Source organism: Phaenicophaeus curvirostris, chromosome 20 (genome assembly GCF_032191515.1).
Source record: "Phaenicophaeus curvirostris isolate KB17595 chromosome 20, BPBGC_Pcur_1.0, whole genome shotgun sequence".
NCBI lineage: Eukaryota > Metazoa > Chordata > Aves > Cuculiformes > Cuculidae > Phaenicophaeus > Phaenicophaeus curvirostris.
In genome coordinates, this window is record NC_091411.1 from 5,601,365 (window position 1) to 5,617,755 (window position 16,391).

The 16,391-nt window shown below is 42.1% G+C and overlaps 1 protein-coding gene across 1 annotated transcript in view; it reads right to left on the reverse strand.

Moving 5' to 3' along the window:
* Positions 1-3,424: 3,424 nt before the first annotated feature.
* BRINP1 (BMP/retinoic acid inducible neural specific 1) overlaps positions 3,425-16,391 on the reverse strand; it is an 89,788-nt gene continuing 76,821 nt past the window's right edge. The window contains exons 7-8 of the mRNA XM_069873277.1: positions 11,560-11,782; positions 3,425-5,187 (exon numbers count right to left, since the gene is read on the reverse strand). Coding sequence (XP_069729378.1) covers positions 4,047-5,187; positions 11,560-11,782 — 1,364 coding nt within the window. The 3' untranslated portion in view covers positions 3,425-4,046. The remainder of the gene's footprint in view (positions 5,188-11,559; positions 11,783-16,391) is intronic.

The following is a 16,391-nucleotide window of genomic DNA, read 5'->3' on the forward strand; positions in this document are numbered from 1 at the left end:
TTTTGCCTTTGGGACATCTAGTATCTGGTTTTAATTGCAGCAAGGGTTAAGAAACTGCCATGATTTGGGAGGACCATCTCTGTGTTAGCTGGGCTGGACAGTCTTATGGATTGCTCCCTGACTACTTCTTGCACAGAGGAAGGAAGCTGAGTTTCATTCACATACAATCAAAGAATGGTTACTCTTATTTCAAAGAACGAGGGCCCCTTTTATCACTAAATTCTACAACAATACTTACTGATCGTGCACTTTACCAAACCTAGTTTTATGGGTGAAAGTATTCTCTGGACTTGACTTAATCTTCCTTTATCAATTACTCTCCATTCTAGTCATTGTATTGTAAAACAATTTTTTTTGTGACCAAGTGAAGATTTTGATATAATTACCTCAGAAGCCCATTAACACCACTGCTGTGGCCTCTCTAGGGGGATCTGAACTGCTCTTATTGAGACAGAAGTATGCCAGATGCCTCCATATCTTCTATTGCCCTACAGGACAACTAGCCTAAAACAAATCTGTGGGATCTGCTTCTGGATCTGGCTGTCACAGGTTATCCCATTCCCTGGAGAAGGACTTGTGGGACTGAGCAGTGAAAACAGAGCTTGTGCCCTGCTTGTAGCAGACATTTCTTTTCTAGCATCAAAAGCAGAGTCCAAGCCATATTTGATTGGGTTATTTGTTTTGGTTTTCCTTTTTCTCTCTCTGACATAAACTTGCAGCCCAAAATTGTGGCTGAGCAAGGTAGGTTTTCCCCTACCTTGGAGGGCAAGGAAACCTACTAGAGACAGTTTGGCTTCATTCCATCACAAAACATCATCTAGCCATGTTGCAACACGGATCCAGATTGCCATGTTGATGTGTGTTATGTTGATACCCTGGTGCCGTGTTGCACCACCAAGTACTCCCAAGTTAAGTTCCATACTCTGACAGCATATCCACACCAAATTTCCTTCCGTGTCCCTACACTGGTTTTCCATGCTCCAGCTTCTCCATTTGCATCACGGTAGAAGTGCTAGCTCCTGTTAGACAATGCCTCTCTAACTCCACAGCTGTCTACAATTGTTTGAGCTGGACAGGAGCAATTTAATATTCCATCAGTGCCCTATGTCTTGCTTAAGGTTTGTGGTGTTGCCCTCCTTGCTGAAGCCCAAAAACACTGAGGGATGATCATTCCAAAGCATCATTAAAGATACGTGAGAGCAATTTATTTGATCCCTAATTGTCCCACAAATACTGGGCAAGATTTTGCTAATATGTTGCTAGTTACCCACGAGATCTGAGATGTAATTGCAACTTCTTTGGCTTCTAGTCACTAGATCCAGATACTTATCCCACAGGAAAGCAATTTATCGAATTAATTTCAGTTTGTCTTAGTACGCTCACTATTCCCAGCCGTGAACAAATCCCATCATTGAATGCTGACTGTATCTCAGGCCATAGGTTGCTTATAACCAGTATTGAGTATTTTTAGAGCAATAACTACAGTTCTTTTGAGCATTAGCTCTTTGGGTCACACATGTAAATTAAACAGTACATTTCTATTCCCTGCTTGGATGGATGTAACTGTCTGGAACATTATTTTCACTCATAATTACAAATTTGACATTCATTTCCCATGAATCCTCTCTACTATTTGTTTAAAACTAACTTCCATGCATACTGTTGCTGGTGAATTTTCTCTTATCAGAAAGCTTGTGCAGGAATCTTGTAACTATAAAGAAACCTTGTTCAGTGGTGGGGTCTATAAGCATAAACTTCTGCTATACAGCAAAAAGATCAATCAAATGAAAAACAAACAAATGAAGAAACTGGGAAAAGTAGGCAGCCTTACAGACTCCTGCATGAACTGGCCAGTAGAGACAAAAAGAAATCACAGTGCAAGACAGGGAAAACACAATGTTATCACCAACAGAAATTGATGAGCATCCCTAGAATCATCTTTGTTGTTTAATTCAGCCAGGTCTTCCTCAGATACATGCACTTTCCCACTTTTTGTAGACAGAAAGGGAGTGATGCGTGCTTTTGTGGTTAGGATTCCTTTTTGCTTTCTTGCTTACTACCTAAATAGGATCGCATATTCCCCGAGTTGCTAGTTCAGCAGGAAAGATCAGTGAACATATATTTTCTCTAAGATATCTAATTCTTTCTCAGTTTGGATGTATCTCATCCAAACCCACACAAATTAAACTAAACCTGAAGCCAAATTTAATTGTCAAAGCCCCTGGTATCACATGAATAACAGCACAATGCATTTAGCTCTTTCTGGAAGAACTGATGTTATTCTCAGAATCTGAGCCAAAGTCTCCAAATAAGAAGGTCAATATTTCCACAAGACTAATTTGAACTTGACTGAATCAACACAGTAAATCTTGAGCCAGATTTGAATCTTGGACTTAGGATCAGGACTGTCCCTCCTGCTTAGGACTGTTTTCCCCCCAGATACTCCTCCAACTCTAGAAGGCAGCAGGATCAGAGGTTTATTTCTCCCTTCTAGGAGGGCAGAAATCATAGTCTTTCACTACCATTTCTTACAACCAACTTCAACTAAAAAGCAGGAAGATTAAAAGCAACACCCCACTACTCACCTCCCACTGTGTTCAGATTTCATCATCAAGCTCAGCTGATCCTGCATTTGTATACATCATTCAATATATTATTATTTTTAAATCTAATCACGCACTTCACAAAATTTTACCCACCTCTTAGTTATTTTAGTTGTTTTTTTGTTAACACAATCCTTTTTAATTTGGCTTCCTCCTTGCAAATTCAGAGTAGGTTTGGTTATTATTTTCTCCCCTCCCACCCCTCCCTTTTATTATTTTTGCAGATATTTTGATTTTTTTTGCAAAGAAAGTGTAAGTGAAACATGGATATCACTCACAGCCACAGAAAATTAATAAACTAAAAGAGATATATTTTTCCTTCCCCAAAGAACAAAAGTGACTTGTGTACCCTACTGTGTTTCCAAGCTTCCTTGGAAATGTATTTTCTTGCATTGTGCTTTGGTGTTTGTGGTCATGAGGGCTTCCCGCTGTTACTGGAAAACCCAGAACCTGAAGCATAAAGCCAGGTTTGTCTTTAAATCTAGGTTTATCAAAGTGACACATGATTTTGGTTTCTCTGTATAAGGGGCTCCAGTGAAGTACCTTAAAGTTGAGTGAAGATTTACAGGTGCTGATCCTCAAGGGGTTAAGCTCCAACATCACTGAAGACAACAGCAGTCTGAAGCAGGGCTTGAACTCCAGTTCAGCAAAGTAGCTGTAAGAACCTGACATCCCACTCTTCAGCAAGTTCTGAGACTCTCCCTCTGGTTAAAAGTCTTCCAAGGTGGAAATCCCAAAGTGAAGACACCTGAGACCTGCACCCACCCACCCATCCTCCACCTTTTACATGTTTTCTCATCAACAAGCTAGTTTTGCTCCCAAAGGACTGTCATCACCTTCTGGCATCCAGTAAAACTCAGTACAGGCTGTGTGAATAACTCAACATAAAGCTGGCATAAATCTCAACAGAAGAAATATCTTTTATCTTTAACCATTTACTCCCACTATAGGAATAATGGCAGTATATTTTACATTTACATAGAACTTTTGTCTGTTTGTTTGCTTTGATTTTTTTTTTTTGTCTTGTTGTCTTGGCACCTGCATAGCAGAAATCTTTACAGTTCATTACAGACGTTTGCCCCTCTCTCTGCTCCTCCCTTTATTTACTCTGTTGCCCCCGAGGACCAGCAAGCAACACCCCCAAGGTCAAGAGAGAGTAAGGTGTTACCCTTTTATGACGGATTATAGAAATAACAAACATGCCTGACAGTTTTATACAGCTGCTAGAACGGGTTTAGTTTTCAACAAATGAAGATTTTCCTCTTTAGTTTCTCTTTTGTATATTAATTACATCTTACAAATCTTATTTTTCTCCCCTTTCTTTACTTTCCCCCCACTTTTCTTTCTTTTTTTTTTACTTTTTTCTCTTTTTTTTTCTCTTTTATTTTTTTTTTTTTTACAGCAAAAGGATCAATCACCAATATGTCCACTGAAAAGTCCGGGTTAGCAGAGTTTGGCTGTCATCTGGTCTGACTGTTTGAGGATCTCGGTGTTGTACAGGTCTAGAGCGTGGTTCACACGGATGATCTCGCTGTTGGTGAGTTTCAGGCGGTGCTTGAGCATACAAGAGAACAGATCCAGCTGGGGCTTCCCTGGGGCCACAGGAGGCGCCAGTCTATTGATTCGGTCCCGAATATCCAGCAGCAAGAGCATGACGGAGGAAGAAGAATAGAACTGCCCACCTTGCGTGTACGACTGGTTGACCTGCTGCACAGCACTGCGCAGTAGGTCCGCATTAAAACGCAGGCTGTAGCCATACACCTGCACATCTGAGATCTTGATGTAGAATTGACGTTTGGTGGGGTCAGAAAGGTCCACGGGCCCTTGGCCAGTCTCATTACGCAGCAGGGAGGGCAGCCGAGTCCGGCTGCGTAGGTAGATGTGGACGGTCTCGAAAAAGGTTTTCCACCGGTTGCCCAGTAGCAGGGTCCAGTTGTAGCACTGGCTGTTTTGGAGGCGGATTTTCTCCCAGCGTGGGTAGCCGTATTCCCCAAAGGGCATGTTCCAGCCCTCGCTGTGACTCCCGCTGAACGGGTTGACGTAGACAAAGAACATAGGGTCCAGGCTGCTGTTGCGCATCTGGCAGATTCGCATTGAGATCCCAATCACCATGTGGATGAAGTCCATCCGGTTCTTGTTGCTCTTCAAGGTGAGGGACATGCGTTTGCGCCACCTGGGGTCAAAGAAGGTGTCCAGGCGGATCTCGTTGCTGATGAAGGTGGTGTGCACATACAGGCGAGAGTCCATTTTCTGCAGCAGGTACTTTAGCTCTAGGTCCTGGAAGTCCAAGTCTGTCTCAAAGCTAATGAACTGCTCGCTCCGCTCTGAGTCTACGTTCTGAGGCTCGCAGCGACCCCGGTAAAGCTTATAGCCCTTGTTGCATGAGCCACAGAGAGAGATGTTGGCAAGGCTGCACATGGCACAGCTGTTATTACCCCCGATGATGCAGGGGATGGGACGCTGGCACAGGCTGGTGCCACCATGGCAAACGCAGCTCCGTTGGCTTTCTAGAAAGGTCCCCCAGAACCCATTCTCATTGCAGTAGAGCAGGGACTGGACTCGGGTAAGCCACTCCTGTATTGTCCTGCAGGTAGGAAGAAGAAAGCATTAACATTGTAGAGCCTCACAAAGTCTTTGGTGTTGTCATCTTACCGGAGCCACAGTGTTTTCAGGATATATTGGAGGCAGAGCTCTCAGAACACTGATGCCCTGCTGTGGCATCTGGGAGCTACTGAGTCTATTTCTAGACTGAATCTTTCAGCTAATGTTTACTCCTTTAGTGAAGAACAAAAGCCCTCTAAGAAGTAATTATAAGTTGGGACTGGTTATCTGAAGTCTCTCTTTTCATGCTGCTCCAAGAGCTGAGACTGGCACAGTCTCCTACCAAGGACTGCATCAATGTCACTGTAACAAAGTTCAGTCATAGGAACAGAACGGATAAAGCTATGTCACAGGCTGAGGTGCTACCAGACTTGGCTGGTCAGCATAACTCCTAGGTTAGCAGGAGAAATCTCTCTGTATCATTGGCAATTCCCTACACACTCCAAAACCAGACCAGTAATGGGATGAGGCAAAGCTGGTAGTAACCTCTGTTCATGTTGCTGAGTACAATAACAGCAGAAAAGAGAGTGAAAATCAGGGTGCATAGAGACAAAACTGCTAGAGAATCTTCACCTTTAAAAAATCTAATGCTAATTAACCTCCTCTTATAGCCTCTCCCCTTAACAAGCAGCCACACTTGCCCATTCTGAAGCCCCACCACTCCTGTAATTGCTATATCAGCACCCTCACCTCCACGTCCTGCAGCCCTGGAATGACTCGTAATGAACGACACTGTAACCTATGTTTGTTTTTTGTACGCTTGCCATGTTGCCTTGCTGTGCCCATCTTCCCCCCTCCCCACCACCCTGGGAAATCTCAGCACAGCGACTCCTTTCTCAGCAGCCTTCAGCAGGATGCCTTGTTCAGCCGCCTGCTCCCTCCCCTCCGCCTTCCCCCCAGCTAATGAATACTTCATTGTCTCCTCTGGGCAAAAAGTTCTTGGTAGTGCTGCTGTGAGAGGACTGGCTAATGACAAATTAGAATTCAGTCCCTGTAGAATGGGAGGAGTGATTATGGACAGAGGCTCTCAGAGCTGGATTAGTGAAATTCATGGCACCTGCATCGCCTGACCTCCGAATAATCATTAAGCTGTAGGCTGTATCAAAGAAGGCATTAAATGATACAGCAGCAAAGAACAGCAAGATGATTAAGGGGAGGGAGCAAGTGAAGGGATGCGAGTGTGAAACCGAGGAAAGCGCTGGAAGGAAAGAAATCATCAAGCAGAAAGGGTAGGGGAAGAAAGAGGAGGAAAATGTTCAGGTAAAAGGAAAAAATGAGAGAGAAATGCAGTGGGCAGGAGGAATAAGGATGGAGAAAAGAGGAAAACTGAAGTAAAATCAACAACTGAAAGATGGGACAGGCAGGAATGAAAACGAGCAGGGAGAAACTGAGTCAAAGGGAAAAAAAATGAGACAGCGAGGAAAAAGGAAGTGCATTAGCAGGAAATTTCTGAAGCCTTGGATGTGGTGGAGAGACAATTTCCACACTCCTCCTGCGTACAGTGTTGCCAGGGTCTCTTTGCCTTATTCACAGCTAGCAGGAGTTCTACTGCTACTGGAAAAGACAAGGTTGGCTGGAGAGCTTGGGGGCAAAGCAGTGACCTCTATAAATATCTGCTGTAGAGGGAGACAGTGACAGCCCTGGACCCCAGAAAAAGTGCACAGGGCTTCTCCTGGTTTCTATGACAGTTCTGCTTCAAAGGGGAGGGGACGGCACAGCACAGCATGACTGCCAAACATGCTGCTGACAGCAACAAGCATTCTCAAACCATCTGTGGGGACCGAGTCTGTCTTCTGCTCATAGGTGAATTTTTGCTCACTTTTCGAGTAAAACAGATATTTTTTAGCCCATCTGAAGCCTCGCAGCTTCTGTTTGGAAAGCCAGCCAAATGCACTTGAATTTAGCAAGACACCCAGATTCCAAGTTTCAGTCTCCCTAAGGTGCCGTGAGTCCTTCTTGATTCCTCCACCTCCTTGAAAGATTCTTTCTTTGCTTCTAATCCCTAGTCTAAGCACAAAGATGAGGGATGATGAGTAAGTGGATGAACTAAAGCCAAAGCAACCCTCCAGTATACACTCACTGGCTGGCTGGGGTCAGTGAATGGTGAATTGCTTAAGAGAAGTGCAAGGTTCCTGCTTCTTCCCATGATTTGGCTTGATGATGATTGTAAAATCAGAGTTCAGTTTGCAGGGAGTATCACCTGCAGCCCCAAGCTGTGTCCCTAGCTCCCTCTGTAATTTCCACCTAGATAAAGAGAAGCCCAGTAGCATGAAGAATATGAAGGGCTGAGGCAGCAGGCTGGTGGCAGATAAATGCAGCTCCATCCTCTCAGCAGCCCTACCCCAGTCCCTCAGCGGAGGACAGTATTCCCCTGATTTCTGCAGCTCTTTCTACAGTCACATTTGTTGCTTTTTGTGATACCGGGCTCCCAGATGAGGTAGCAACAGTTGCTTATAGGACTAAATGTGGTTTCTGGGGTGGGTTTGATGAGTATCCAGCACTGTCAGAGATATGCCTGCGTTCGCATGCTGCCACCATTTCCATACAGCTGCCAAGAGCCTTGCACAGCTGCATATGCAAACAACAGCCAAACACACGCTGAGCAAGTACCGTGCAAAGATCTCGATTCCAGCTCTGTGCAAGCGAACATGACTCTCCTGCTTTCCTCATTCTTTCACTTGTGCATGGGATTCCCAGTGTACTTGTGGAAGACTGGCCTGATGCTTTACAGAGGTTTTACGTGTCGATAATACCATTGGGTTCATGGGGAAAGAACTGCCTGGCTATACAGTAGTGGACACAATAAAAGCTAGAGTCAGATGACCATACCCTGTTTGCCTTAGATGTGCACTGTCTTAGAGGAAAAAAAAATATATATGCTATCCTTCTCCTACACCAACACTCAGCAAAGCAAAAGAGGAATCCAAACTAGCAATTTTCCTGCTCCCCGGATCAACTTAGTAGAGGAAGGGTGAGAGGAGATCAGGAGAAAGAGGGTTTTCTTTAGTGGGGGGGTGTGTGTATATATTTGGTAGCATTCAGGAAAGACACAAGTAGGACAAAAAAAAAAGGCTCCCCACCATCTGCTGATGGCAGCAATAAAGGACGTAATTAAATGAAAACACAGAATCCTGGGCAGAGCTGGGCATCGGCTACTAACTTGACAAGGGGAAGTGGTATAAATCACCCCATTTTTTCTCACTAGTGGGACAGGATAAAAATATACGCAAGACCAGTCACAGCCCTTCAGCTGATGGGAGGTAACTTCTTCAACACACGCCTGTGATGGCTCAAACTCGTGTGAGCATAACCAAGAGATGTCAGGACACGAGGAAGCTGAAAAGAGCCACTGTTTAAAAGCTGAAAGCCAGTAGCAGAGTACCCATTTGTTTTCATTTTAATTATTTTCCCTTTCATTAAGGGGTCATCCATTTATCTTTCTCCCTCTTCATATCATCACAAAAGTTATTTTGCCTGATGTTTCCTGCGTCTGCCAATTCAAAGTATAAAGTACTACAGCATGTGAAATTAAAAAAAGGAAAACTATGTCTTCAAAGGTCACTTTCAAGCAATTTTACATTCAACTTTAATATCTTATATTCCAAACTAAAATAAAATTAAAAAAAAAAAGTGACATCCAGTCAAAGCTGTGAGTGAGAGTTATTTTGCAGGATTTTCTTGCTAATGCTTGCTGGAGACATGCAGACTCCTGGCAATGCTGGGAATTGGGAGCCAGGTAACCATGCAGAGCTGTTTCACCATTTAAAACCTATCTCGTGTGACAAAATAATGTTTTGCTTGGGCTTTCGGAGCAGAAACAGAGGTCAGGTTATAGAGAAAGGTGATGAAAAATTTTCATTCTTCCTGACTTTTCATCCTTCAGGATTAATCAGGTCTGGGGAGGGGAAGAGGCTGATGGGTGTCCCTTGAGATAAAGATGTGGCTTTGTTGTAGATGGTGTCTGAGATGATTAGAAAACCAAACCATCCCGAAACAAAACCAAAGGACATATGAACCAAACAAAACAATGACAAAAAATGATCAAAACCCCTATCCAGTAGGACAGATTCGGGTTTTTTTTTAATTGCAAGAAAAAACATAGGGATTTAACAAGTTTTCCTTTGCAAACTCACCTTTTGCTTCCCAACCAGCACTAGCTGCTGTGGAGCTACTTTTGGGCTTTCTGTATGGAACAGGGAAGCAAAAAATGCTACTTTTATTCTCAGCAGATGTGAGATATATTCCTAACTAATGACAATTTGGCTGGAGCCCAGAACATGTATCAACCCCCCTCCTCCTTTGGATGTTGTTTATATTTTACATCCAGAGTTTTAAAATGTAGCTATAGGTACTCATTCAGCCTTTCAGCTTTAACAACTAAGAATTTATATATATATACATATTATTTTTTTTAAATCAATAAACTCGCCTGCAAAGATGTGGGGTTTTTTGAGCAAAAGCAGTGTGGAGCAAATATATACATATATTTCCTTCTTAGCTGTTGCAAAAGGTCATGGGGAATCAGCCTAATTGCCAAAACCTCTATGTTTTCTTTCTTTTGGAAACATCACTTCTTCGTTTCCCTGAGGACAATCAATAGCAATCCTATTTCTTTTCTACTTTGCTTTTGAATTTATAAAGTAGGCTTACTATTATGTGTATTAAAGAGAGAGAGGCTTGCTCTTAATAGAACCTTTCTGTCTTTTCAAAACCACTGGTATGCTTGATAAGCATCTGTCGTTCTGTACAGTAACAATTAGAAAATTAGAGCAGTTCCAAGCCCTGTGAAAGGTACAATGAAATGCATACGTCTCCCGCTATCTTCCACTACATATCTGTCTGCCGAGACCCTCCCTTGCCTAGCTACAAATGCAGGATGACAAATAATAAAAGAAATTATAATATGCCTGGTGGTGTTGACTTAAACAGATCAAGCACATCAGTCAGTTAAAAACTCAGCTGCCATCATCCATTTTGTCCTCCTTCCCCCAGATTTTATAATCTTAGTTGGAGGCTCCCTTTCTGCATGGCTGAGTTTTTAAAATAGAAGAAAAATGCTGAAGACATTATTATCTGAAAGCTTTGCTGCAACATGGTTGGCTGGATATTTGCTCGCTGCTGCTTCACTTCGTTGTTGTTGTAGCAAAACTCAAAACACTGCCTGGTTGTGCTTGTGACTCCTCTACCAGTTGGCTTGTTCATGGCAACTCAGCCAACTGGCAGGAACAGGCCAATTCTAGGAAGTTCTCCAAAGACATTTTTTCATCATCTCTTAAACTTATTAGATATTTTTCCTCATCCCTAGTAAATCTATCAAGTCTTTGTCCAGAAACATGAGATTGTTTAGTACTTAAAGAGTTGTTAAGCCCTGGAAGAGTTATCTGAGCTGCACAGTGGTGAAATGAAAACTCAGTGTGCTTAGCAGCCAGCAGGCTCGATGATAACAGGAGATAGCAATCAATCAGTTAATTTGCTCTTGAGACTGAATATTTAGGTAATGAAGGAACTGAAAATCAGTTCCTCTACAAATGTTAACTTCACCTGACTCTTCCAAGAGAAATATGGCAGAAAAGGCATTTAGACTCATTTTCTCCAACATTTTCAGTGTTACTGCACTCCAGACAATGTAGAAAGAAACAGCACGAAATGTTTGTTAAAATCCACAGATGTAAGTCTTGAAAAGTGACTGGAAACAAACTTAAACTCTGAGGGCTGAGCCAGGTCAGGGCTGAAAGGAGCCAGCAGGAGGTGACTATTGGATATCAATAGTTGCTATAGCTGTAATGGAAAATCTACTCTCTCCATCTCTAATGACATTGCTAGGCTCCTGATCAGTGCAGGTTTGCAGATACACTCTGCATTTTGTAGAAGAGATGCAATCTATTCCAAGCGAAATTAAAGCTTCTCCTTCACTCTGGCAATATTCATTGAGAAGCACAACCCAAAAATGGTCTGGAGCATCTTGTGCTCCACTCATCCACTCTAACAGCAACTGGAGGCTTAAAGCACGGCTGTGGTACGTGATGCAAAACTGCTTAAGAAGTAGTTTAGGCTGCCTGGCTTTCTGATATCAGCCCTGTAATATTCTTGCAGAATACTACAGAATAAATGCATGCCCTTCACCTGGGTAGGTAAAACCACAAAAAAAGGATCTGAGTATGCTTAGGTATGTGGTGAAGGTTACTTACACTTCCAGCACTTCGATCCGCACCTAGACTTTACCATTTTCCCCAAAACCTTGACGTTAACACTACATATCCAAACACCTAGGCTGCTGGTTTTAGGTCCAAGCCCAGACTCAGTCCCATCAGTCACCCATCACACCGTACTCATTCACAACGAAGGGTGAAGGTACCTTTCTCTAGGCAGCTGGTGGTTAGGATTGTGCCGACACCGGACACTGAGGCCAAAGAGTTTGCGGGCAGTGCGCTGAATCTTCTGGCGCTGGGCTTCCAGGGAGCTCTGCAGCAGCTTGTAGCGGTTCTGCAGATCCCAGTCGTTCCCCCAGTGCTGGTGGATGCTCCCAATAGTCAGGAAATGGTTGCTAGGTAGCCTTTTCATGAAGGATTTAAACTCATCTGGAACACACAAAGATGTGGAGGAATACAGAGGCTTCTGAACTAGAACAAAGTTACAAAGATTTTCATTAACAGAATGGAGAAAGAGAAATAGCGTATGAGTGTTCTGCTAAAGGGAGGTGATGTCCGTTAACCTGGGAAGCCCACTAATTCCATGGTTGTTGCTGTTTCTAGATGCAAAATAAAAAATGGAGAGTATTAGGGTGAAACAATATGGGTAATGTGTACAAAACAGAGAAAAAGGGATCAGATTCCCTGAAGTATGGGAGTTATCTTAGGGGTTATGAACAAAAAGCAGGGAATTGCAACCACTGGCAGTTAAGGAGTTCTCATTTAAATTGTTTTTTAGCTGTTCCTAGAATGCTGTTTGTTGATGAAGTCAAGTCACTGAAAAAAAGAAAGCGAAAAAAAGAGGGAAAAAAAAAAAAGCTTTAAAAAATCCCCAGAGGAAGAGTTTGGGTTGTGTTAATATGTCCTGCTTTCTCATTTTTTAAAAAGAACATTCTGATTATGTTTTTCTCATTTAACTTCATTTGAAGTTAAAATGAGTTGCTTTATGTAACAATGAAATAACATAAAATTGTTTGCAGGGCTAAAGTCAGAACAAATGTGCCAATTTTAGCCAAAGGAAAAAATCTAATTGATCCAAAAATACATTGTTAAATGTTGTTTTGTGATCACTTCATTTCCATTTGATTTTGTTTGATAATGAAAAAAACATTATGTAGGGTTTTTTTGAGGGTTTTTTCATCACAAAACATCTGATAGTGTTCCTGTTTATGACCACCCCTTTCTTCCTAATGGAGAAGTATAGTTCACTTAGACTCTGATTACCAGGCTGGGACATCCTTGTAGGGAAAAGACAGATGGTTTCAACTTTCTCAGTGGAAAATAACATGATTTTTGATACCAGAAAACTATATTGGACATACTGTGACCTTGAGAAACATGAGGAGTGGGCCAGCAAGAACCATATAAAGTACAATAAAGATCAAAGCTCTTCACCAGGAGAAAACAACCCCACGTATCAATATATGCTTGGAAACAATCACCTAAATAGCAGCTGCTGGAAAGGTCCTGGGGGCTATGGTGGGCATCATGCTGAAGGTGAGTCAACACTGTGTTCTCACTGGAAATAACACAAACTGCATACCAGTACGGTGGGGGAAGTTAACATTCCCCTCTTCTTGGCACTACTAGGGCCACAGCTGCATTTCTCTGCCTAGCTTTAGGGATACCCAGTTAAAGACAGGCTTTGAGAAACTGGGGAGAGCACAGCTGAAGGCTACCAGGGCGGTCAGGGACCTGAAGCAGAAGTCCTGCAAGATCAGGTGGAGGGAGATGCACTTGTTTAATCTGGTGAAGGAGAGGCCAAGGGGCAATCTAATTACAGTCTACAACTGCTCAAAAGTTATGTACGAAGCAGAGAAACTCTTCCTATTAGAGGCAGATGATATTACAAGGAGTAACAGACAGTTTGCAGCTTGAGCATTTCAAATTATTTATTGGGAATCTTCCTCCCTTGGAGGTAATGCAACACTGGAACATACTGCCCAGAGATGCAGAAGAATCACTTGTAGACTCCACTAGACAAAACCATAACCAACCTGATCTAGAGCTGGTGGTAGTCCAGCTTCTAGACAGAGGTTGGACAAAAGCCCTGCCATAAACCCCACAAAGAATCCAATAAGAAAGGTAGCTGTCTTTTCCTGTAAATTATCTACACTATATTTCCTTCCTTCCAAATATTTTTTTTAAACAAAGCAAACAAAAAAAAATCAATCATCCCATTTTCAGAAGAAAAATATGACAATGGCCAAAATAAAGGTAAAAAATGCAAGCATGAAAAAACTGATAACTTTACAAAAAAAAGAAATAATCCCTAGAATTATTGAAGAAAATCAGACCAGATAATTTGCAGCCTATCATACAAAGCTCATATATATTTGCGAAGCAGAATTCCTGTTATTCACCAACTTGCTGTTCATGCTCAACTGCCTAATAAAGAATATCCATGCATTAGTCAGTACCATCATTACATAGACGGTAAATGGATGTTCATGTCCTACTCATCACATGGTGAAACTGAGCACCTCATAAAAATAATTATCATCTTTGCACTATCAAGATCGACAGGACTGCTGCTCATCTCCTTTCTTCCCTAAATGTAACTGTGATTTCCTTTTTTTTTAAAATCCATCTCTCAGGTTTTCCTTCTTGTAAAGCTGCTTTCAGTGCCCTTCTCCTCCCCAAAACTGATCCTCTCCTGTTCAGTGGTCCTCTGAAACTATCATCATGTATAATTGCTTCTGTTGACCATGCTGATTACTCCTGGTACCTTTCAGCAGTAAAAGCCTTGCATTTGCCTCCCGCCCCTTATAAATCAATTTCCTCAAAAGCCTGTTTGTGCAAAAGACCAAGCTCTTTTCCCTCTGATGATGAATGTGCTACATTTTTCATAGAGACGGGTAAGGGAGAAATTTCAGTGCAGTGTGCACATTTTGATACTGCGGTGCAATATTAGGGGAAAAACAAATGAACAAAGAAATCTGGCAAAATAACAGCTGAATGAGGTTGTTTTTTAAAAAAAGGGGGTGGAAAAAAAAATAAAATACTTTCTAAAACGAATAGTTTCTTCATTATTTATTGATAATTGGCCCTGGAGGCTGCAAACAAGACCGTGGCTGCATTGTGTTAAGCCTTGTAGCTTACAGGGAACAGCTAATTCTTAATCCACAGAATTTCTAATTAACTAATAAGGCACTGTTCATTTGGTTTTAATTTATTTGTACAGAAAATGTTGGTGGTGGCTAGAACTACATCTCCCATAATGCAAAACGTCCCCCTTTTTGCAGAGTCCCAAAGTCCCTGCAGGGAGTCCCATGGCAATGACTGATCATCACAGGTGGCACGGGGCACAGGGTCCAGCCTCTGGAGAAGAATGGTGGCATCATAGAGAAATGACTATGTCAAACACCTCTTTCAAAAATGAAGCTTTCATTTTTCCAGTGATTGCCTTTTCAGTTAAAAAAAAAATAATAAAAATTCACATTTTCATTAGAAGCAATAGTACGGAAAAAAAAAATGCAAAAAACCAAACAAACCACCCCATGACTTCTAATCAAAAAGCTGTTTTAAAATCCAGAATCACGATCCTGATGTAGATTTTTTTGCCAGTCATACTAAAATGCCAAGAACAAGGCGGTGTTATTTTTCTCAATTTACACATGAGCAATGAAGCACAGGACAGAGAAAGCTCGTGAGCTCGTTTCAAACAGCATCAATTCACTGCAGCCTCTTCAACTTTGAAGATACTATCCCAAATCACAGCAACTCTCGATTTGCCTCGCGTGATTTTTTTTTTTCAAATTGATGTAGGAATCCAACACAGATCAGAAACACAATATAGATCTTTTAGGCTATCAGCAGCTTCCTGTGCAAATGGTATTTGCTTTCAGAGCACTAGTGTGCCTTTCAGCCCACTTTATTGGAAAAGCCTTCAGATGTCATTAGAGATTTCTTTTCTGCTGCTCGTGATAAAGAAAATCCTCTAGTTATTGGGAATATTTATTAAAACAAAGCAGCAAAACACTAATACTACATTCTTTTGTGATAGCAACTTTCATCTCAAAGGATAAGTTCACGCATGATGCAGCAAAGTGATGAATGAGATGCAGCAGCTTTAAACATAAAGATAATCACTCTGTCTAGCCCTGAAAAGCCTCCAGCCCTGGGTGGAATATGGCTACAGCACAGCAGAGAATTGCACTGCAATGTGTCACTGGTATAGGAAATGAAAAACACCTTCCCCTGTTGAAATCTCAAGGGAAAAGAGACTGAATACAATTATCTACCACAGTCTTTGCTTAGATCAAGTGCAACAGGTACAGAATGTAACAGTAAAACAATCACTGTGGGACTGTAATTCTCTCTCTACAGGGCTCTCACCTTCTAGATGGCTGGGTTGGATCCACTGGGAATGTAAAGGGCTTTCATGAGTGGTGGCCAACATGCAGCTCTTGAGCACCTTGTGTGAAGATCTGATGCCAGAACGAGCAACTAACAACACTGAACTAGTGGCAGAGCTGTGCTGGCAATCCCAGTTTGTATAGAACTTAGCTAGCAGAAGCTTCTGAAATCCACATTTGGGATTTGCCCTAGCGTACCCACGGCATCCACGGAACTATAGAAAATCCAGAAAGCAACTGACTTCTTCTGGAGCTGCCCCAGCTTTGTGACTCCCTATAGTGTATGGGGGGCCTCTTGTCTAGATGGTCATCAGCATTGGACTACTAATTACTACTCTGCCTTTGCTCAGCTAAGCACGAAGTTGACAGTGTGAGTTGGACATAAGAATCTGTGCAACAGCAGACATCAACAAGGTCCACATACTGAAATATGAAGCAGTACTCAGCAGCCTGTTGAGGAAACATAAGCCACTTCATTTTGACCATTAAAGGGATTAAGGTGATTTTCAACGCAAAGAAAGAAGTTGCTGCTGGAAGACTTCTAAAGAATTCTTCGATGCCTTGAATGGAGCTAGATGTTCCCTTCCTATTAGTCTTCTTTCCTAACATGGAGACCTGGACAGTTATGAAAATAACCATTA